The sequence below is a fragment of the Schistocerca serialis genome, chromosome 2 (assembly GCF_023864345.2).
Source record: "Schistocerca serialis cubense isolate TAMUIC-IGC-003099 chromosome 2, iqSchSeri2.2, whole genome shotgun sequence".
Lineage (NCBI taxonomy): Eukaryota > Metazoa > Arthropoda > Insecta > Orthoptera > Acrididae > Schistocerca > Schistocerca serialis.
The window spans coordinates 1,047,220,052-1,047,244,980 of record NC_064639.1 but is presented as its reverse complement, the minus strand read 5'-3'; the positions used below and the strand labels follow the sequence as shown (position 1 = coordinate 1,047,244,980).

Sequence of the window (24,929 nt, the reverse complement as noted above, 5' to 3'; positions counted from 1 at the left end):
TTAATTTCAAAATTATTGTGGAACAATTTTCTTTTCATTTCCTTTCCAGGTTTGTCAAGAACACTTCAGTCTGAGTGACCTGATTCTTCAAACCACAGCAGTTTACTGGAAAACAGAGAACGTTGACATTGCCGCTAGAAAAACCAAGACTGAAAGAAAAGCAGTGCTATGTTTCCTGCCAAAATGTCCCAATTATTTAAGCTCAAGACAAGATGTTCCGAAGCAGATGCCTTAAGTAAAGCTATATCTGAAAGTATAGAAATAGCTTTTGCACAAAGAGAAAATGACAGTTTTCAAGATTATACTGAATTTTTGAAGAAGTGAGAATGTTACATTAAATCAACAGTGGAGTAAAGTTGTTAAAGAAGACTGTATATTGTTCCTCTACCTTAACTTTGAGAAAACTCCACATGATATTGTGTATTTAACAGTTTGTAGAAACCCCCATGTTAAATTGTATGAAAATGGTGTTGAGCTTGTTGCCAGCACACTTCCACATTACTAGTGAAAGAAGGTAAGAGGAAGGTTGTTTCATTCTTGAGGTCACAATGTGCATTATGTCTTCAATCCAAGGCACACCATAAATTTGATCCAGAGGTTTGATTCTTTGTTCGGTGTTTACAATTTCTTCACATGCTTACAAGTTTTTGCGATCATCTGGTTTTTTCATTCTACCACATCCAAACACATTAAGGAAGCTTAGTTGTAATATACATGTGAACCCAAGTAATCCAAATTTTTAAGTCATTTTAAAGATGAAGTTTCATGTTTGGAACCACATGAACTGTTTGACCTTTATGCTAGATGAGATCCACATCAAACCATATGTAGATATTTTAGAACTCGTCTGTTCACCCACAAGAGAAGCTGAGAATTGTAGAGATGCATAGTTGTGATGAAAGTACTGAGAGCAGTGTGAATGATAGTGAATATACCTTTAATGTCAATATCAGTGAAGATGATTTAAAAAATGTTGAATCTGAACTCCCAGTTTTAACTTACATTGCTGGTTTCTGTTGCCACTCTTTGATTAGGAAACTTCAGTGCAGTGACTGCACAGATTTGATACTGGATAGGTCAATGACAACTGAGAAACAGTTTAATTTAATTAGACAATTGGACAGAGGAAGTTTGAAATTCCCACATGCATTTCCTGTGACAGTAATCATGTACAGTTACTTGACTCTACAAAAGTTGTTGGCAACATCATCATTCCTGAAGCTGCTGAATCAAAGAGCAGTAGCAGCTGAACTAATTTGGAAAATAATTATGGTTGCTGATCTGTTGTGTGAAAGTTCTTGTCCTCAGCACACTGTATCAGAAATGTGAAGAAAATTATATGGACCACTGTAAATATAGTACTAAATAATTTTGTAAAAAGAAAAATGATGAAACTTTTGTACAGTCTCTCCAAAGTTCTAAGAAGAGGAAACGTCTAACACTATGCCACAATTTGAAATAAACTTTTTAAAAATTTAATAGCTTTAATCTGTGTTTTATTGCTACCTCCTACTGAACTCCTAAAGTCCCCAACACAAAATGTTTTACTCATTGATAAAATGTGTTTCGTGTAAAATCAAATGCAAGTGCTGTACAGTGTCTTCAAAGTACTAAGAATCAAAAATCTACTTCTTAATGGCCACAATATTTTTGCAATATTGCTTAAAATACATTGCTCGCTCCCTGTCACTAACCTCCAGATAAGTAAACTGCTTTTATCCTTTAAATGAATGATGTTATGCTCTGTCAAGTGTTAAAGTGCTGTCAAGTGTTAAAGTGCTCTACAGTTTCCTGAAAATTGTAAGAAACAAAACAGTCTTTTTGGCACAGCCCTAACATCTTATTTTATTGCTTAGCATGAATTGATTACTACCTGTCATTAGCCTGCATCTGAACCCACAGTAAATTCAGAAACTTCTGACTAACAAAGTAAGGAATACGTGGTACAATTTCCTGGGTAAGTTCATTACTTGGTTGGACAAATGTAGAAGTTTAAAATTGCAGAATGGTAAATTGCCCCTAGAGAAATATACAGCACTTAGGGTTACCGCATATGGCTTAGTGAAGATAAATTATTACTGCTGTGGAGAACTAAATATGTCATATCCTGCAATAAATTTCAAACTGACTCACTAGATCCTGGTGGCTTGAATTGAACTTTACTGGCAACTGTTCTATAGAGGCGGGGATGTGAATTCGAGTCCCAGTCCAGCACAAATTTAATTCAGTGCCCATAAACAGCTGAGATCTGAAAGTCTTTTTCATTCTGTATATACAGCTGCTGAATCACCCAAAAAGTGTTTTCTTTCTGACACCTTCAGAAGAACATACACCAAATGTATGAGAAGGTGCTTTAATATTAGCCATAAAACCAATTACATTTTGTTTGGAAGCCACTGAGCTCTGTTAAATCTACATAAAACTAACTAAAGTTATATGTGCTTGTATGAGAAGCTAAAATATCTTACCTTATTGTCTGCTTTACTGTATGTAACATTAATCCTTATTGCCATATTGACAATAACACAAGTTACATCTGATGCGTTATTTCTTACTGACCATGAACCTGCAGCAGGTTGAGGCATTGGCGTTGGTGAAGGGGCAGGTGCAGGAGTAGTAGTATTTGGGCTTGGTGTCGTGACAGGGCCAACAGTAGTTGTGTTTGGAGCTACAGGAGTTGTGCTGGTCGTGGTTGTGTTTGGAGCTACAGTAGTTGTGCTGGTCGTGGTTGTGTTTGGAGCTACTGTCGTAGTAGTAGTAGTAGTTGTTGGAGCTACAGTGGTAGTAGTTGTCGCATTTGGAGCCAGTGTAGTGGTAGTACTAGTAGTTGTGTTGGGGTTTGGAGTAGTGGTATTTGGGCTTGGGGATGGTGTGCTTGGGGGAGGCTGTGGTGGTGGTGCAGCAACATCTGTAAAGAATAAAAATTTAACATTAGTGCCAATTCTTTGAAACTACTTTCGTTACTGTTTGACATAAAACAAAATGTGCAAAATACAGATACTGCAGTTACAAACAACTATTTCAAACAAGTTTTGATGATGATGATCATCATCATCAAGCTTCCAGACTCTGGCTGGGTCTGCTTAGGACATAGGTCTCCCCCACCTTTTCCTGTCCTCCCAACATTTTTCTTTCCACTTTGTCCCAATCTTCTCTCTTCATCACATATCCCTTCAGTTCAATGATCACTGTTTCCGTCTTCCTCTAGTCTTTTGCCGCGTTCTGTCATTTCGTGGCCAGCCTCAGTATCCTGCCAAAACTGTTGTAAAATGTCCTTAACATCTTTATCTTTACTTTTCTGTGGTCTCTTGTATGAACTTTTCTTTATTTCTCTCAATGTTTCCATTCCAGAAAGCACTATTCTACTTTTTTGGAGTTTCATCTCTCAAGCCTGTATCCTGCTCACCTGCCTTTTCTCCATTAATCACGTTTCTGGTGCATAAGTGAGTAATTGACCATAATACATTTTTGGTACAGATTCTTACTACAGACCAGGCTTCCCTACACACTGCAGGAAACCTAGGGCTTGCCTTCCCTTTGTATCAATATCCTTGTGATTCCTTGCACTATATTCTACTGTTCTCAGGTATTTCGAACTTTACACTTTATACTTGCCCTCTAATATTTATATCCATTGCTACTCTCCACCTATTCCTCACCACAATCACTTCACACTTCGTTGCATCGAATTTCAGTTCATAATGTTCCACCACTCTCTCCTACACATTTAGGCTCTCTCTGAACCTCTCTTCCATTCCCCATCATCAAATCATTTGCAAATGCCACTGCTTTTATATTTTTATTTATTTGCACTACCCACCCCTGTTACTATCTCACCCTTAATGGTAATGAAAAGTAAAAGCAGTAGGTTCTGTCAATTTTTCTGCTCAAATGGCCTGTCGCCCAACCCCTTCCCCTTCAACCCCATTTTTATAGAACTCACACTCTTTCAGTACATTTACTTTTAGTTCTCGTAGTCACCCTTCCAATTCCCTTTTTTGGATGGTTTTCCGGGTTTTTCTCCTTTTCGCACCATCTTACACTTTCTCCATGTCCGTGAATACCACTACTAAATTCTTACCAATTCGCAGAATCTATGAGTCGTGTTACATGAGAATGTTAGACTGACTGTACACTCCAGGTCTAAACCCATATTGTTCCTCTCTTACTCCTGTCTCTCTCTTCAAGAATTTAATTTAATGCATGACAATTCTGGAGCATGGTTAATTACAATCCACTGCAAAAAAACATTTTTTGTGTATTAAACTAGTATCTAGTCAATCAAAAGAACAGAATCACCTGCAACCATGAATTATGGTGAAGTAACTGTCCACAGTCTATAACAATGCACATGTTAGAAGGGAAGGAGATGGATTAATTCATAACACTAAAAATTTGTATATCATGTGCAGCACTTACTATTATCATAATTCTGTGCCTGCTTTTGCCATAACTTTTGGGGCATACATTTACATTAGCACTGATTTTCAAGTTAGTTCATGTGTAACGACTGCTATATTGACAATGCTGTGTTCATTATGGCCAACAAAACCAACAGTAACTACTGCAGTGAGAAACAATCTATGTACATAATTATTTGAAAGGAAGCTGTATCAACTGTGTTCCCCTGTGACACACCCCAGCACCATCAGCTGCCCAAGGAGCTAACAGCACAATGATCACTTGGATTAGATCAGATATACTTTTTGTTCCAATGATTCCGTGTGAAGAGCTTTCAGGAAGTACACTATATCTAAGCAAGAATACATACTGAGTATTTACATACGAGCAAGCTAATGTATCTTCCACAGATACCCCATGAAATGAGAATTTTTTTCTTTTAAGAATATTCATTATGAGGTTATAAATACTGAATAGGTGAATCATTTTATAACACTTACTTAAAATTATCACATTACTGCACTGAATTTGTACTAAATTGTACTAAAGTCAGACTGCACTAATATTCACATTATTTAATATTATTAGTGACCCCCCCCCCCCCCCCAACTGTTTCTACTAAAATTCATCAATGGTGTAGTAGCAGTAGTGTGCCACCAATAAATCTTTTAGGCTCCTCAAACTGAACACTATTAGTAGTTAAAACTTTTATGGCGGCTGGCTTGGAGATGTGTGTTCCTGAATAATGAACACCTTTTTGGACCAAAGTGACTAAATCTTTGTCAAGAGTATTCTTATTTCTAGAACTGAGTCCCTGAACTGGGCTGTTTGAAAAAAAAAAATAATACAATAATAATAAACCCATATATGACATTATGGAATGAAAGTAAGAGTATGTCGGCTTTTTCATTTTTATATCCCCTATGTCTGGCAACATACAGATTTGTTTGCCCACTACTTGCGTCAGTCACCAGTTTAGACATATACTGGTGGGAAACCAGTTACACGTTCTAAATGGCATGTAGTGTTTTTCCTCCCAAAATTTACTGACAAAAGACTTAGCTAGGAACCATTTATTAATGTCCATGAAAATTTGATGCACCGATCTTTCTACGACTAGACTTTATTTGCTATTCAATGCCATGTTTGTATCATCTGCAAATGAAAAACTTGGCATCTGGTAATGTTACTGACAGGAACCTCCAAAATCTCATTAATTAGTTCCCAGATAGCCTGATAGCTTAATACAAGACTCTTTCCTACTGATGCTGTTGCCTGTCAGATACAATATGAACCATTTTGTAACATCTATTATTACACTGTAGTAGTCTCATTTACTTCAAAGGATAATGTAATTCACACAGTCAAATCCATTTAACAGACCACTAACACAAAGTGTACATAAAGTCTGGGAACACTTTCAATTATTTATTGCACAAGTACTAAACATTATACAGATGTCATACAATATTGCATTTTGAAGAGAAACTCCTGAAAGTATCTTTCTTTTCTTTTTTTTTACAAACATTCGATACGAGAACCACGAGCAACTCGGCAGACGTCAATACGGTAGTCGAATTCTTGTCATACCCGTACCAGCATGGCGTCGTCGACTGTGGCAGTCGCTTCCCACGCTCTCTCCCAGAGCTAGGCTACATCACGTGGTACAGGCAGTACATACTCCAGATCTAATGTGTCTCCACAGAAAGTCACATGGTGTGAGATCTGGTGATCATTGAGGCCATTTTATGAAACAGCTGTCCCCTTCTGTAGCACAGCTGACATGTTTGCGACTAGCGCTAACTATCGCCAAATTGCCAAACTTTGCTGTGGCGGTATACATAAAAAAACTTTCAGGGTTTCTCAGCAAAATGAGATGTGTGATATCTGTAAAATGTTTGGTTCTTGTGCAATAAATAACTAAAAGTGTTCCCGGACTTTGCGTACACCCTGTATATACCAGTACATGACTGCTTAATGAATTAAGTAAATTCTTGCAATATGTGTATAGATCTTTTTCAATATCAGAATCTTTCAGAAATCTGAACTGTAGCTTTCATAATAAATTATTTGTAGAAAGACATGTTTACACCAGCGACTGTTAAACTTCATTTGCACTATTGCAATTTCAGCCTTAGGCCAGTATCAAGTGCAGATGTATTGGCTTTAAGCCATGTCTACTTTATACAAGCAGACATTTATATGTCGTCGTCATTTGCTGTTATATACATTGACAACAGCATATCAATGTGTCAGCTTGTGTAAAGTAGACATTGCTTAAAGCCAAAACATCCGCACCTGATAATGGCCTAAGTCCGAAATACAACAGCGGAAACAAAAAATTTTTAACAGTAGCTGGCGTAAACATGATGCCTTTCAAGAAATTTCAAGTGACTGAATCCCAGTTACGAAAGTTAATTAAATTATTTGTATTTAGGTGGTTACGAAGACAGTTATCCAATTATATATCACCTTTTCCAACTTTTTCGTGAATGATGGTAAAAATGAAATTAGACGGTAATTCTTTCTTTACCTCCTTTCATAAACAAAGGCCTAACTTAGCCTATTCCAAACACTTTGAAAACCTTACACTGATAAATGACTTGTTACACAAATGATTCAATATGAAAACTACAGCCTAGTTGGTGTAAGCTGATCCTTCAAAGTTTCAGAGGGCTAAGCACAGCACCTTCATAGGCCTACCTCAACCAGTAGCTTAACACTTTTTTTGTTAACATCTCAAAGTCAATGTCTCTGTGTTGTCACAGCCCTACTGATTTCACCTGCAGCCATTAACACTTCACAGTTGAAAGCTGGCATCAGTGCTGCAAACTGTCGAGGAATATTCCTAAACCATCTGCCCATTAAAATTTCCTGATTTTTAAATATTTATGGTGGTCTTTAACCCTTAAGCAGTCACGTGGGGTGTTCAGAACACCCCAGTCATCCTTATCGATGGATTATTACATAATGGATAGGAGTGTAACATCATGTTCTTTGGTACCTTTCTAGGTCATAATATGAAAGCTTTGAGTAACAGAATCTACAATGGAAGCACAAGTTATAAGAAAACATGCAACAATGTGCCTTGGGGTGTTGTCAGCACCCCACGTGGCTTTTTATGTTGCAGTGCTGCGATAAAGTGCACACACTGTGCAGTTGAAGTACCTATGGAGCGTTGCAAAACGGAGCAAGAAAGAGTGCGAAACCTTCTGGAAGAGGTCTTAGACGAAACTTTTGAAGGAGGAGAAGAGAAAGAGGAGGAGAGACAGACAGTTGTGAAGTTGTCTCCTATCACAGTGACACAGAAACAGAGGAGAAGACAACCTGGGACTGGAATCGCAAGTAAGTGTAGCAGATAACGAAAGGAAGCATAGTTTTTTAATTGGAAAGGATAAGGTTACAAAATGGATGAAAAGTTGTCCTAGCCGTAGCGTAAGAACTAGAAGTGTAGACCCAGTTATTCATCTCCCTGGTGTGAAAGTTATCGCAAAATCTGCTGTGGACAGTTTTTCAATATTTATTAATGACATAATAATTAGAACAATTACATTGTGCACAAATATTTACATACAACACATTGCATCAAATTTCACAAAAGACCATGATGCCAAACCAACATATGAGGAAGAAATCTAATCTCTTCTGGGTCAGCTGATGTTGGCTGGGCATTACAGGGCAGGACACCAAAATTTGGAAGACTTATGGGACACAAATGGTTTTGGAATTGCAAAATTTCATGCAAAAATGAAATTATGGCACTTTTGTTTCTTTTTCAATGATATTCCAGACCGACCACAGCATAGAGAACTTTATCGCCTAGCTGTGTTCAGAGAAGTGTTTGAATTTTTCATATCAAACTGTCAGTAATTATACTGTGTCTGAATATACGACAGTGGATGAACAACTGGTTGCATTTAGAGACAAATGTTGTTTCCAACAGTACATCCAACAAGCCTGCAAAATATGGTTTGAAAATTTTCACCCTATGTGACGCAAGAACACGGTATACTTCGGGGATGGAAACCTATGTTGGAAAACAGCCAGAAGGTCCCTTCGCACTATCAAACTCGCATAAGGAGATAGTAAATAGACTTGTACAGCCTATCGAAGGTACAGGACGCAATGTGACACTGGACAACTGGTTTTGTTCATGCTGGTCATTTGCCCTATTTTTCCAAATGACTGACATTGCTTGCATTAACGTCTTCATCATATACGCAAATAATAAAAAATGAGAGGATTCCTGAAGAATGTTTTTATGTGACGCCGGAAGGTCATTAGTAAATCCCGTAGTGTCCAAGAGAGCAGCCACTCACTCCCTGCCTAAACAAGTTAGACGAAAGCCACTAAAATGGCGGGAATTGAAGACAGCAACAATGCATCACCTTCTGAACAAAGAATACTTAAGCCCAGGTGCTGCACAGTTTGTCCTCTGAGTAAAGATATGAAAGTTAAATTGCACTGTGCTCAATGTTTGAAAGTTACGTGTTCAGTCATCTCCACTAATCCTTCACTGATCCGACACTATTCTGCTACCTGTATTTTGTTATCTGACATGACTGACTCGCTAACAATGCATTTGCTTTGCTGTCTGCATTACAAACTTTAATATTTTGAAGTATGTCTTAACAAGCTATATAATGAACATCGCAGATGTTTCTGACAATCTGTTTTCTGTTTGTATACAAGATACCTTTATTCCTTGAGTAAGCCATCACAGCTTTTTTGTTAAAAAAAACTGTTTTTTCAAATAAGGCAAGGACTTTTATTAATGTGTTTTATTTTTCATTCATGCCGTCAGCAATGTATATGACTAGTTCATGTATCCAAGAGTTCCCTGAAACAATTTTTGGCTTCCTGACTACTTTCAAACTAAGATATAACTCTGATCAGCATTAACATTCAACAAAAGGAAGTGTGTATCATGGTATGAGGTGATTGATGGGTGGTTTTGTAATTTTGCTTGTTATGTCTATCTATACAGATTAGCAAATTGTTGAGAATGACCATTGATATCCTTATTGGGAAGTTTACAGTTGGAACTATGTTAAATGATGTTACCGACTGCAATAAATTCTTATTGGATGAAATGTCAAGAACCTACATTAAAAGATATTTCTTTGTTTCTGCTGTTAAATAGTGAATAAAGCTTTAAGGTGATTTATGAACAGATTAAAACTCACCTGCAAGTGTTTGGTGCATCCTATTATCAGGTATTATGAAACTTTATGCAAGCAAAATTGTGTGTGTCAAACATATTAAATTTATGAGTTTCTGACGAATGTTGTAACTACTACTTTCTCAGTACAAGTGAGAGGCTAACCTAAATTCCAGAAATCACATGGTAAGAGATTATGTCAACTAGGTTCTAGGACTAATTTATCAATGTTGATAAGTAGTTAATTATACTTCTCAGTCCTCTAATATTTTGATGCCATAAAACATTTCTGGTGATTGCTGAAAAGTGCACGAAAGTTTAGCTTCATTCTTAATCAAAAATTTGTTTCCATTTCAACCTGGAACTGTGTCATCCCCACAAAAAAGTTTTCAACTCCCCCCCCCCCCCCCATTTCCTGTGATCTTTTTTGTGTGTTTAGGTGAAGGTCATGCCTAGCATAATCTCATCTACTGACTGACAGAAGGGTTATGGAACTAAACAATCAGGTCATCAGTTCCACGATTCAAAAGTTACTTGTGTAAGATAGAGGTGTCCGCTAAAAGTAGACTGATCCAGTCAGAGGGGTTAAACTATGAAGCGAGGAAGCTAAAAACACATACAGCATAAAGTGATAGGCCAAATCTAAAAAATTGGAAAACATAGGGACAACAGTGTTGTCTTTTCAAGGGGGAGTGGTCATGGGTCTCAGACCCAGAAAACAGAGGTCCGAACAAGAACCATCCTGCCCCTGCTCTAGAAGTAAAGTAAAACCTTACAACTAAAAATAGAAACTACACTACTGGCCATTAAAATTGCTACACCAAGAAGAACCTTTCACATGGAGAGACATACCATGTCACAGGAATAAGAAATGAGAGGTGAACAACTAATTAGTTTCTGTAAAGAAAATTCACTAGCAGTGGGTAACATCATTTGAACACCACAAAAGGGGACGTTACAGATGGATATCAAATTTGAATAGGGAAAGATATCAGCTGGACTACATCCTGATACAAAAAAGGTTTAGGAACTGTTTGAAGAATGCTGAAGCTTATCCAGGAGCAGATATAAATTCAGACCACAACTTAGTGATGGGAGAAATACGAGTGAAGTTGAAGAAAGTCTGGAGAGGTAAAGTAAAGGAAAGACTAAACATAGAAAGACTCAAAGAGGTAGGAAAGACATCAGATTTGGAGAACAGATTTATGTAAAAAATGGCAAAGAGGTAGTGTTGATGAATTTGTCAATGACAAGTGGATAAAAAAGAGGGAAGGACTCATGGACTCTGCCAAAGAAGTACTAGGAATTAGAGTATCACAAAGCACCACGAAAGAATGGATACAGGAAACTGAATAATGAATTAAGAAGAGAAACTGAAGAAGCAAGAGAAAAATGGATGAAACACAAATGTGACAAAATAGAGAAAATGGAGAGAGAGGGAAAGTATGAAATGATGTATAGACTGGCTAGTGAGATAGTTTTTGAACGTAAAAGAAAGAGGAATAACATGGAAACAGAAGGAGCAGATGGTACTCTAGCAGAAGAACCAAGGAGGTTTTGAACAGATGGCAAGAATATATTTAATGTCTGTATAAGGGGTATGAAATGCAAAGCGAAATTAAGGTTGAAGAGGAGCAATATGTGCCGGAAGATGGAAAGGGATTTACCATCTTTGAAGTAGAAGTAGAAAAGGCGCTGAACGAGATGAAGAATAGGAAGGCATGTGGAATAGATGATTTGTCAGCAGAACTGTTGAAGAGTCTGGGAAACAAGGCAAGAAAAGACAGTCTACCCCCGTAACGCGATATATATGACAAAGGGGAATGGCCTGAGGACTTCGCTGGAACATTTATGATACCAATAGACAACGAGAAATACTAAAAAATGTGAAGAGCACCGGACCATCATCAGTCTAATTTCTCATGCAGCTAAAGTCTTGCTGAGAGTGTTGAATAGAAGGTTATATGGCAAGCTGGATAGAGGGATTGCAGAGGAGCAGTTCGGATTTAGAAGAGGAAAAGGAACAAGAGATGCTATTGCCTGCTAAGAACTATAGGGGAAAGATATATGGAAGAGGGTAGAGATCTTTGCAGTTTTTATAGATTTAGAAAAGGCTTTTGACAGAGTTCAGTGGAACAAGCTGATGGATATCGTGAAGAGGAAAGGAGTAGATTGGAAAGAGACGACTGATACAAAATCTATATTTACATCAGAAAGTAATGATAAGGACTGGAAATGAAATGTCAGAAGGAATCAGCATTCATCGAGGTGTTAGACAAGGTTGTTGCCTTTCCCCACGGTTTAACGTATACCTTGAAGAGATTATTGCGAAAAGTTTAGATGGGAAAAGAGGAATATGTATTGGTGGAAAGAGAATAGAATGTATAAGATTTGCTGATGACATGACATTAGTGGCAGAAAGTGAGTGGACAGTGAATAACATGCTCAAAGATCTGAATGAAGCTTGTGTGGAATATGGGACGCAAATAAACACAGCAAAAACAAAGAGTATGGTCATCAGTACAAGATGCAGACTGTCCAACATTAAAATAGGACAATCTAACATTAGCCAAGTAAGTGAATTTAAATAACTCAAAAGCACAATAACGTAAGACTTGAGGTGTCACCAGGAGGTGAAAACTCGAATTGCCATAGTGAAGGAGGCATTCAACAGAAAGAGGAGACTTATGTGGCAAATTAGATAAAGGACTAAGGAAAAGGCTTGGCAAATGTTTTGTCTGGAATGTGGCACTATATGGGGCAGAAACATGGACACTGAGACAAGAGGATGAAAAAGGGTTAGAAGCATCTGAGATGTGGATGTGGAGGAGAATGGAGAGAATAAGCTGGATGGAAAGAGTGAGTAACGAAAGAGTATTGGAAAGGGTTGGTGAGAGAAGATCTCTGCTGAAGGTTGTAAGAGAAAGGAAAAATAATTGGTTGGGACATTCATTGAGAAGGGAGTGCTTGCTAGTAGATGCTTTGGAAGGATTGGTTTGTGGGAGAAGACAAAGACAGAGGAAGAAGGAGATACAAGATGATAGACGAAAAAGGGAAGGGGAAATTATGCAGACCTGAAGAGGATGGCAGAAGACCGGACAGCCTGGAGAACTAACATGTGAAAACCTGCCTTTAGGCAGAACACTGATGATGATGATGACCAAGAAGAAATGCAGATAATAAACGGGTATTCATTCGACAAATATATTATACTAGAACTGACGAGTGATTACATTTTCACACAATTTGAGTGCATAGATCCTGAGAAATCAGTACCCAGAACAACCACCTCTGGCCGTAATAACACCTTGATACACCTGGGCACTGAGCCAAACAGAGCTTGGATGGCATGTACAGGTACAGCTACCCATGCAGCTTCAACACGATACCACAGTTCATCAAGATTGGTGACTGGCGTATTGTGACGACCCAGCTGCTCGGCCACCATTGCCCAGACGTTTTCAGTTGGTGAGAGATCTGGAGAATGTGCTGGCCAGGGCAGCAGTCTAACATTTTCTGTATCCAGAAAGGCCCTTACAGGACCTGCAACATGCAGTCTAGCATTATCCTACTGAAATGTAGGGTTTCACAGGGATCGAATGAAGGATAGAGCCACGGGTCTTTTAACACATCTGAAATATAGCGTCAATGCGAACAAGAGGTGACCGAGACGTGTAACCAATCACACCCCATACCATCATGGGTGGGTGATACGCCAGTATGGCAATGACGAATACACTCTTCCAATGTGCATTCACCGCGATGTCGCCAAACCATCATGACGCAGTAAACAGAACCTGGATTCATCCGAAAAAATGACGATTTGCCATTCGTGCACCCAGGTTCGTCGTTCAGTCCACCATCGCAGGCGCTCCTGTCTGTGATGCAGCGTCAAGGATAACCGCAGCCATGGTCTTTTGAGCTGATAGTCCATGCTGCTGCAAACATCATCGAACTGTTCGTGCAGATGGTTGTTGTCTTGCAAACGTCCCCATCTGTTGGCTCAGGGATCGAGACGTGGCTGCACGATCCATTACAGCCATGCGGATAAGATGCCTGTCACCTCGACTGCTAGTGATACGAGGCCGTTGGGATCCAGCGCGGCGTTCCGTATTACCCTCCTGAACCCACCGATTCCATATTCTGCTAACAGTCATTGGATCTCTATCAACGTGAGCAGCAATGTCGTGATACGATAAACCACATTCGCGATAGGCTACAATCCGACCTTCATTAAAGTCGGAAACATGATGGTACGCATTTCTCCTCCTTACACGAGGCATCACAACAATGTTTCACCAGGCAACGCTGGTGAACTGCTGTTTGTGTATGAGAAATCAGTTGGAAACTATCCTCGTGTCGGCACATTGTAGGTGTCGCCACCGGTGCCAACCTCTTGTGAATGCTCTGAAAAGCTAATCATTTGCATATCACAGCATCTTCCTGTCGGTTAAATTTCGCATTTGTAGCACGCCATCTTCGTGGTGTAGCAATTTTAATGGCCTGTAGTGTACTTTCATGTAGGAAACTGAGGAACAGTTAAACCATCAACGGACTGTCTTTAATATTAAAGACACAGAATCTGGGAGACTATACTTAGTGCGAAGGGTCAAAAGAAGGCGACATTCCATCCCATCGGTCTGGTTCCACAGCCACATTGATGGGTGGCTCATTACGTAAGAGGAAACAATGGGTGAGCCTTTTATGAGCAATGCATACACAGCACGACAGTCTATTACTACTAAGAGGGGCAGAAGGAAGAGCGACAACTGCAGTAGTCTCCTTGATTGTGCAGAGTTTATTACTGAGGGCAGTAGCGCAGCAGATGTCATTCCACTTCTGGGCAAACAGATCTGACACGTATCCACATATCTACACCTCAAATAATGAAAGGGAATGGGGGCTACGTATCTGTCTCTCCAGCCAAAGCGGCAGCCAGTTTTTTCCCTGGGATACCCTCTTAACTCAGGACCCAGAGACAGACAACTGAGCCAAGGGCAGAGAGGTGGTCATGGATAGCACAGACCAAATGGTGATAAAGAGTGGCATTGGTGTGTAGCCTGCAGGCTGCTCACTGAGTATGGTGGGAGGGCTGATTAACAAAATGGTGGGCACTGTTAATAGCTAGCAGCTCTGCTGTAAACACACTACCTGTTACAAGCAGTAAACGGTGTGCCATGCTAGCAGGAGACAAAGGCATATCCCACCTTATCTATTGTTTTAGAACTATCAGTGTAGAAAACACTAGCATCCTGGAACTCTGCAAGGATGGAATGTACAAGATGCCAGAATATCATGGGGGCAACAAGAGACCTAGAACCCTGGAATAGGTTAGTAAATCCATGGTCTAGCCACCACCCACAATGGGTATTCAGGGGGAAATACAGAGGGTTTATTCCAGTGAATGGAGATGGAGATCCCAATGGAGGGGAGTGAGAGGCATTCAAACTGGCAATCCCACTTTAAGGGTAGCAGGAGGGAGACATCCATTGTATGCAAAGGCTGCTGAGCCATAAGCCTATCAACCATGATCTAGTCTGCACAAACCTAGAGAACAGTATATATGAAGACTAGTAGTATGGTCTGCACCCCTCAATGTCTGGGCCAGGTGGCAGAGAGCATTAAGCTTCAGCATGCAGGCAGTCTTCAGGTGGAGAATATGGGGCAGCCACACGAGCTTTTATCAAAGAGAAGGCTAAGAAACAGGACTGTGCTACAATTTCTAGGTGCTGGTTGCCTAAATAAAATTATGGATTGGAGGTGGGCAAAATGCTGTGAGCTGACAGCAAAAATGCATACCCTATGTTTAGGAAGGATAAAACTGGAAGCCAGGGGACAGAGCCCACAGAGGCCCATCAGATGGCACCTTGGAGCTGGCATTCAGCAGCTGCTCCAGATGCAAAAATCTGTTGACATACAACACTACAGCAACAGGAGGCCCAACACGTGTTACAAGCCCATTGATGGCAAACAGGAGGAATGTGACACTTAACACACAACCCCACAGGATACCATTCTCCTGGATCCAAAGGGTGCTGAGTGAAGTGATAACTAGTCCTGAAGAGCCAGTGGAATAAAAGCTTGTGGATAAAAATCTAAAGGGGGCCACAAAAGCCCATCACGGAGGGTAACAAAAATGTACAGAGCCAAGTCATGTCGTATATTGTAAGTAGGTTAAATTAGACTTGAGGTGTCAGCAGTCGGAAAAAACCTGTTGGTTTGCTTTTCCAATCCGAGTAAATGGTTAGTACATCATCCTTCAAGAAGCCACAGTGATACGGGGACAAAAGGACTCTAGGTTCAAGTACCCAACATAATCTTAAGCTAACCATCCTCACTAGCAGTTTACGAAATATGCTGCCGAGGCTAACTGGTCGGTAGCTGTCTAGAGACGTTGAGTTCTTTCCATGCTTAAGTACAGGGATAACTATGCTATCTCATCATTGTGAAGGGAAGACACCCGTGAGCCAAAAGCAGCTGAAGAAAAGTAGAGGTTGCCTCTGGGTAATGTCCAAGTGTTGGCTCATCTGGTTGTTGATGGAATCTGGACGTGGGGCCACTTGTGTGGCGAGGTAGGAGCCTGCATGAAATCCCATTCAGTGATGGGATTATTATAGGCTTCCACTTGGCGGAGGGGGTTTCTTCAATTAATCGTTTTTGCCAGACATGTAGCAGGATAGGAAGCAAAAGTAAACTGAGCACACTGTAGGATATGGCCCTGGACAGTACTGTCACTGGCAGCCCCCAAGGCTACAGAGCTTAGACCAAACGAGATGAGAGGTATGCGTCCCCAGGGAGGAAACAGTGTTCCCAGCAATCCGTTTTACTCTGCTTAATAAGGTAGTGAGCCTTACATGAAGATGCTTTAAAGCACTAAGGTTGGACCGTGAAGGGCACTTAAATGGCTGAAGCACCTGTTGGCACTCCTGGACAACGACTGCTACATCCTTGGTCCACCAAAGTACCAGTCGACGACATGGGGGGGGGGGGGGGGGGGGGGGGACCTGAGACAGCAACACCAGCAGTATGAAGAATGTCACGTCTCGCATGACCATATCATCAATACAATGCAAGAGAGGTGGCAAAGTGCACAGAAGACACACAAAGGCTCATTGGCTCTGCAGAATACTCTATGTGTATGCCTGTATACATAGTGGCGGCACAGACATTATAGAATCACTGGAAAGTGATCACTGTCACAAAGATCATGACACTTCCCCCACATAGGGTGGTGTGCTTGAGTCCCTGAGGTGGTGGTACAGGGGCAGCAATTGCTGTATTAATGTAGGCAGTTCAACATAAGGAATTTGTCTACCTGGAAGGAGGTAGATACTGAAATTGGTGATTGCTGAGGGCTCTTGCTTCCAGGTTGGTATAATGAGAGGACCCAGTTACTAATTACATTGATCCAAAGCACAGACCTCTCCAAACGCTATCTTGGGGCTGGTACGGTTCAGATAGAACACTCGGTAACCACAAACGGAAAGTGGTCATCATGGACTTGTGTTTCTTGAAGAGCAAGACAGACTGCAGAATAAGAGTAAACAAGTTGTTGTTCCCGTACATTACAGTAATATCCGTTGCAATTCCACTGGATTATCGTGTGGTGAGAGTCCAGGTTAGATGTGAAGAAGCCAAAGGGAGATCACATCGCCAGGTCAGTGAACATCACTGACGAAGATGGGGAGACATCAATAAAAACCCTGTTGATTCAGAATAAGAAGCAGGAAATGAAGCCCCCTGGGATGTTGGGGAAGTATCATCCTTGGACTTGCACTGCTGCTGCTTCTCCCTCAGAGGAAGGGAGGCAGTCTTTATCAGTTAGGAAATACTGTGAAGCGATGTCCAGATCGGACAGACAGTGAGCGGCTTTGGGGCTCTAAGAGTGGGTCCCTCATCCAATCCGAGGTTGCAGTCTTTCTATCTTGGAAACACCAGGAATAAAGTTGGCAAAAAATAACTTAACTGATAGAAATAACCAGTTATTGAGAAGTAGCAGTTACTGTGATAACTGCTCGTCTGATATCGGCAGTTATTTTAGTAACTGCCAACAGTGCCTCGCGCCACCTGTTTACAGAAGATCGTACCATGCTTTCATGTCAACTCATCTGAGACCTGGCTACAATGGAGACGGATAGACCATCTGGTAGGTGTTCTATCCAACAGGGAAATAACTGCGAGACTGTGTGCCACCTGTTGATAGAACTGTGTACCATTTCATGCACACTAACTACTTTCAGCACAAACGATTAAATTAATGTCAGAGCACTGGCTGATAGGATGACCATGAAGGCATTGCACGTGTAACAATCATTCCCTTGAGTCACCGTTCTATGGGTCAATTTAGTTTGGGCGGATAGTACAAATACTTACCATAAATTCGAGCAACTACGTAAATAACTGTCAGAGGCCAATATTTTTTGCTGGTTATTGCTAGCAGTTACTGCATTCATTCACCAGTTCTTGTTCTCTGGCAGTTAACAGGCTGTCACTACAGGTAACCTGGTAGTTGGTAACTGTGTTCCTGAATCCATTTAAAGGTCGTAGAGCCCGGTGATATTTCCAGAGAGGACAGTAACTAGAGTGTACAAAATATTTTTTTACTGCTACAGAAATAACTGCCGACCATCGGGGGTTCCAGATAGTTTATCAATGGGATTTTATTCTATCCATTTCTTGTAGTTCCCAAAGAGGTGTCACTCTTTCTGGCCTTTGGTTGTGTTAGAGGGTATTTACTTTCATTTCGCATTTTTTTCTGTGTTGTTGCCACTAGGCCAGTAGAACTAGCAATAATCTTATATATGGAAAGCTATGAAATATTGTACAGAGTATGAAACATGGTAACATTTTTTATAGGGGTTTTATACTTTCTGAAATATCTGAGTACTGTAAGTGATCTAAAAATGGAAAATAGCTGAGTATCTTCTCAAAGTATACCATATCCCTAATGCTCAGTGGCATCATTCTCATCATAAAGTGCCAGTGCTGTATCAGATCAATCCCGTTAAAGTGTATCTTATCAACTTCAATACAAAAAACCGTGTGCACTTCGGTGAAATATTGCTTTGCGGCTTTACTAAGAGAAAAACAAGTTTTGTCAATTTGTACCTGTCCGTTGCAAATGGCCTCTTTTTATTTAATTATGGCCATTAACTTTGAAACAGTTTCTGCATATTATTGAGCACATTAACTTCATTCATGAAAATTGTACAATGGAATATTTACACTTCAGACACATGTATGACACATTAACCATTTGATGGAGGCATATTTAGAATGAATACAGGTATGCTTACAACAATAATCATGTCAAGTACTTTGTCAGTCGTATTTGAATAGAAGTATTGATTTACGTATATTACAGACTACTAGTACTTGTGCATACTGCATGAACTTTCTTAAATAATATATGCTTTTTTGTTTTCAAAGAGCTCAAGTCATTTCATTTTCCATTATGTTAAACACTAAAAAGCTTTGTCAGGTGCACTCATTGCTATGTTGAGGTTCTATTATATGCCAAATTTAGCCCTTCATTTTGAGTGTTCCTGTCTCATTCATGAATTAGTCTATTACATATTTGGTCAGTTAACTGACATGTTAAATTGTAAAAAGAAGTCAAAGCAGGTAGGTAAAACTGACAGATGGAATGTTTATTATGCCTCCTACATGTGACAGAAAGGGGGAGGGGGAGAGAGCAAAACATGAAATTGATACATAAAATATGCCTCAGGACAGGAAATTTTGTTACTAAGAGATTGCTGAAAACTTAAAGCAAATTCACATTCCCACCATCAATACTATTAATTCAGACACTCACAATCTGGATATCCAAAGAAGAATTAGATGAACAGAGTACAAAAGATATCTTAATGATGTCTGAGAAGTATAAAACTTGTTACCCTTAGGAGGTCAACACAATCAATCATCCACTGGAATTACAAGGAAAGGTGTCCTAACTGTAAATAGAAGCAACGCATGGAAGGTGGAATGAATGGATTGATGTTGCATCTGTATACCATTACCTTGACCTTCTCAGGCAGGGTATGCCCCATGGGCAGGATGCAAGCCCATGTGTCTACACGACTGTCTTTAGGGGCTGTAGACATGCCGGATGAAATGAATGCCAAGTTGTTCCAGATTAGCCCTAAGTTCATCATTTAACTGCAGGAGAATGTCAGGGGGCTCAGCCAGATGAGTGCATAACAGCCCAACCACAGACTGGCTACCCAGCTGGTGACCTAGCAAGGAAGGAAAAGGGTTATGGCAGGGAGGGAGGAGAAGGGGGAGGAGAAGGAAGGGGAGGGAGGGAGAGAGGGAGAGAGAGAGAGAGAGAGAGAGAGAGCGCAGGAGGAAGAGGAGGGAGGGCAGTGGAGATGAACCCACACCGAAGACACTATGTAGAGTTCTTCCCCATCTGGGGAGGTCAGGATTGGATTGGATTGTTTGGGGGAAGAGACCAAACAGCGAGGTCATCGGTCTCATTAGATTAGGGAAGGAAGTGGGCCGGGCCCTTTCAAAGGAACCATCCCAGCATTTACCTGGAGCAATTTAGGGAATCAAGGAAAACATAAATCAGGATGACCGATGCAGGACTGAACCGTCGTCCTCCCGAACACAAGTCCACTGTGCTAACCACTGCACCACCTCACTCAGTGAGATGGATGTCAAATACCTAAGGTTGACCAAATGAGAAAAGCTAAAAAAGAGCAACAAAAAGCAAACAAAATCAAAATAACAAGACGAAACAAGTCAGGATGTTAGCCAGGCTAACATTAATAAGAACACCAAGAGGGGAAAGGGGCAGAGGGAAAGGAATAAGGACAGAAGGAGAAGAAGGTAAAGCAACCTGGAAAAGAAAAAAGTCTTGCAATAGCTTGGGGACCTGTGCATGCCAAATATGTATCCACAAAAGAGCTGTGGGCCCCTGTGGAGCATCTACTTACAGAATCAACAGGAACCATCTCCATGTGACCCTGAACAGGCAGAAGCAGCCATTTACTCCAAATTAGCTCTCCTGGCATCAAATGAGGTCTATAATGGAATTTCCTAACAGATACAAACTCAACATTGTTATGTCTATGCTGATATAATGTTGATTAGATTACACTACACTGTTCAGGATCTCCATCAATAATATTGTCCAGCCCACCAACTATAACCAGTGTCTTCCTTGGTGAAAATTTTAAAAGCGTGTTATCCTAAATTCCTCACCATCTGATCCACAAAAGCACTAGGATCAATAAACTTATGCTCCAGAGTTGTGTTCCTACATCATCCTGCAAAAGTTGGTCAACATCTCTATCCTGATTATTACCTAACAAAGCTCTTACCAGCTTCCCTATAGTTTCGATTTTTAATTTATTGCTTACAATCTTGTTGGGCACTGTCCACACCAACATCCACCCATCCCCATCTAACTGAAGCAATAGGTCAAACTTATTTCTCACCTTCAAAAAAGCTGTCAATTGCCGAAATAATGGGTCCAAATCCAATAATGTTCCTTCACATCAATTTAATTTAATCATGAAATTTTTGTCTTCTTTAAGAGCAATGTTTCTTTGAACTGACATTTTATGGCCAGATCAAGAGTTGGCCCTTGGTTTGCATTTATCATTCCATGCAATACTATATTATCTTTGAAATAAATTTAGCATGCATGTAAATTAACAACAGTGTAACTCTACACACCCCACTCCCAGCCCGGAGTTCATTAACTCCGTGCCCAGACGTACATATAGCAGGACCAGATCAAGTTTTTGGAGAACAATGAACCCCTATAATCTTGTTATGGTTAATTAAAGATTGATTAGCATCTGTTCTTTTAGTTCACTGTTATTAGCTGTTAGCAACAGTCCACCACTGAACAGCTGGAAACTGAAATTAAACCTTTTTATCTGCTGTCTCACTCAATATACCATGGATAGCATATATAACAAAATATTTCATCATTCAGATTCAAAAACTTGACAGTTGATCAATACACCAACAATCACATCTTATTTAAACTTATGCAACACCATTTATGTCACAGGGGCACACAATACATTTTCAGCACTATGAGAGCACTTTAATTGTTTAACTTTTATTATTACAGCTTTTAAATGTTTTAATTTGTTAATTTTTCTTAGAGAAAATTTTTTTAGGCACTGGCACTATCGAGAAAAATCTTGTCCTAAACTGTCCCTTTCCAAAGAAGGGAGAAAGGCAGACAAGAACATTAGGATTTAACATCCACTGACATTATCATCAACAGAGATGGAGCACAAGCTCCAATAGTTTCAAGGCTGGGGAAGGAAACCTGTTGTGCCATTTCAAAGGGAACTTCCTGTCATTTTACTGGAATGATTTAGAAGAAATCACGGAGAGCCTAAATCAGAGTGGTCAGGGACCATCCTCCCGAATACAAGTCGTGTGTGCTAACCACTGCGCCACAATGCTCAGTCCTTGCAAAGAAATCAGAGGAAGATAGAAGAGATGTTATTCATTCTGCCATACTGAAGGAAAATAACTACTTTGTCTAACAGGCATGACAACTCCATCTCTGCAGCATACAATACCACTGGTGTGAATCCAGTAACTAATGGTAAAAGGTTCTCAGCAGTCAAGGAAAAACACTGAAGTTCCTCGACCCCCATGCTGACAATTACAACAAGCTCATGGGTGGAACTCATTGAATGGATCACGATATCTGTACACGATACATATCTATATCAGGAAATGGTACTAATCTCTTCAGGTGGTTACTGAATATCAGTGTACACTATGCCTGGATATTCTACCACGAAGAAGGAACTAGAATCTCTCATGTAAACTGTCAAAGCGACTGATGTACTCTATGGTAGGCAATGTCACCAAAAGGACCTGGAACACTGCATTCCAGTACTCTTAGCAGATGAGTTCCAGACTGATGGAATGAACTATCCAATTGTGAAAATTCACCAACTCAGAAGTAATGTGTTGGAATAAACTGTACATCAGCACATACCCATTGCAAGACACATAATGCAGGTCTGAGCTGAATGTTTTGCTACTAATCATACCAATTCAGTATTTTTATTAATTTTTAATTTATCCTTACGTTTGTTTAATTCAGTACAAAAATGTTTAACTTTTCATTTGAATTCACGATTTGCTCTAATAATGCTTAGCAATACATGTAAGGTATGGTACATTATATTAAATATAGAAAGATTAAATCAAACAATGGAAAATCTAGGCTCAAATAATGACAATATTATGAAAAGAACAATTGCTACTCACCATACAGCAGAGATGCTGGGTCACAGACAGGCATAACAAAAACTGTCAAAGCTTTTGGACACACACACACACACACACACACACACACACACACACACACACACAACTATCTTGTCTCTGAATATGAGGGAATATATCTACTTTATTTCAATCAATAGTAAGTGGAAAATGCAGAACTGAAAATTTAAAGGGAGAATGTACCTTTGTAGGGGCAAAATATATAAAATCAATGGTTCATAAACATTCCTTAGAGTGTATTTTACTAGAGAAATGTTTCCTACAGGCATTTTAGCCATTAAAGGCTTTAAATATTCATTTACTTTAAGGGCAGCACACATTGCTAGACCCCTTTTTCCTTCTGTCAACTTCTTGAACTTCAAAACCTAATTTGCTGATATGTGAAAATATTTCGTGCTCACAATTGTCGGACCTGATCGCACACCACATTCACTTGTTTCTCGTGCTTCCGGAGCATTTTCTGTGCTTGTTTACATCGGAAAGTTTGTTACTGTGACAAGATGCCTTGAATTGGGAGAGTATACAAGAAATGTAAAGGAGGGCTTGGAAGAAACCTGAAATCAAATGTAGCTAATGATGATTAAAGTGTAAATAATAGGGATTTTGTCTGTGAGAGTGCTGCAGGCTGTTCTAGGTTAGATTCAACTCCAACTTCCTCAGTGATTGCAAGTGATATTTCTAGCAGTGAAAATACGAGTATTAGGACCAGTGATTCCAGATGAAAGCTGAACAATTATTCAAGTTCAGAATCATTTGTAAGTACTAAATATAATTATGAACAGACAAGTGGCAATATTACAAAAGATATTTAACTATTGTCATCTGCCGTATATTCATTTGCAGTTTGTCACGTTATTGCCAGTTTATTTTGTTATGAAGATACCACTGCAAGGTATGGACTTGCAAGTAAACTATTTTTGAACTCCAGAAACTGTAAATCTCAGTATTCATTTCATATCAGTAGGTAGATTGACAGCAGCGAGTATGAAACTAACATCAGGTTTGTGTATTGACTGTATACTATAGGTAAAGGTGAATTGCCTGGTAAGACACTATGTGCAGTCATGAATGCCCTAAGTGGCCCAACAAGATTTCAGAAGTACACAGGTACATTAAATGAAGCTGCTAAGCATCAAGCTGTTGCCTCTATGAAGGCTGCTGTCAATGAGGCAATTGAAATGAATGACAATTACATGTATATTGCTGTGGCTGTTGATGGGACATGGAAGTGTAGAGGGCATCCAAGACTGACTGGTGTAACTACAACAAGCATGGATAATAAAGTGCTTGATGTAGAGGTACTGAGTAAGTGCTGTGGTAAGTACAGATTTATAAAGGACAAAGAAAAACTTAAATCTTGTAAGGAAAGTTCTGAATGTAGTGTAAATTTTGAAGGGTCTAGGGGGAACATTTTTTCCAGATCAGCTGATATATTTGGAGTAAGGCGCGTAAAATATTTAGGGGATGGAGACAATAAGAGCTTCAAGAGTGTGGATGAAGCAAAACCATACAGAGATGTCAGTGTAGAAAAGCTGGAATGTATTGGGCATGTCCAGAAAACAACAGGAACCCACCTTTGTGTTGAGAAGAGATATGAAAGGCATAAAACTACCATTCAGAAACCCACTATCTGGGAAATGGTAGGCTCACAGACAAGGAGTTCAGACAGTTTGCAGAATTATTATATGTCAATTAAAAGGAACTGTGACATTGAGATGAAAATGAAGAGGATATCTGGGCAACTTATTTTGATCAGTTGTCAACTGATAAGGAGCCTTATGTCTTGTGCCCAAAAGAACCAACATCCTGATGCAAAATACAATAGTGCTCTAGCAGCTGGTCAACAGTACAGTCATAGGCATTCATTGCCTGTTGAAATGTACAATGTAATGAAACCAATTTTAAGAAGTGTCACTGTTCAAAACCTGTTACGGAAGTGTTTTCATGGAAAAACACAGAACCCAAATGAATCATTTCCCAGTGCCATATGGTCTAGAATTCTTAGAACAGTATTTGTACATGAAGATACATTGAATTTGGGTGTTTATGATGCAATTCTTTCATTTAATGATGGCAATGTGGGGAGAGT

At 39.8% G+C, this 24,929-nt stretch overlaps 1 protein-coding gene across 1 annotated transcript in view; it reads right to left on the bottom strand.

The window, feature by feature from the left end:
• Positions 1-24,929, bottom strand: part of LOC126458482 (lysosome-associated membrane glycoprotein 1-like) — a 52,702-nt gene that overhangs the window by 20,171 nt on the left and 7,602 nt on the right. Inside the window, exon 2 of the mRNA XM_050095575.1 lies at positions 2,469-2,908. Within this exon, the coding sequence (XP_049951532.1) occupies positions 2,469-2,908 (440 nt within the window). The remainder of the gene's footprint in view (positions 1-2,468; positions 2,909-24,929) is intronic.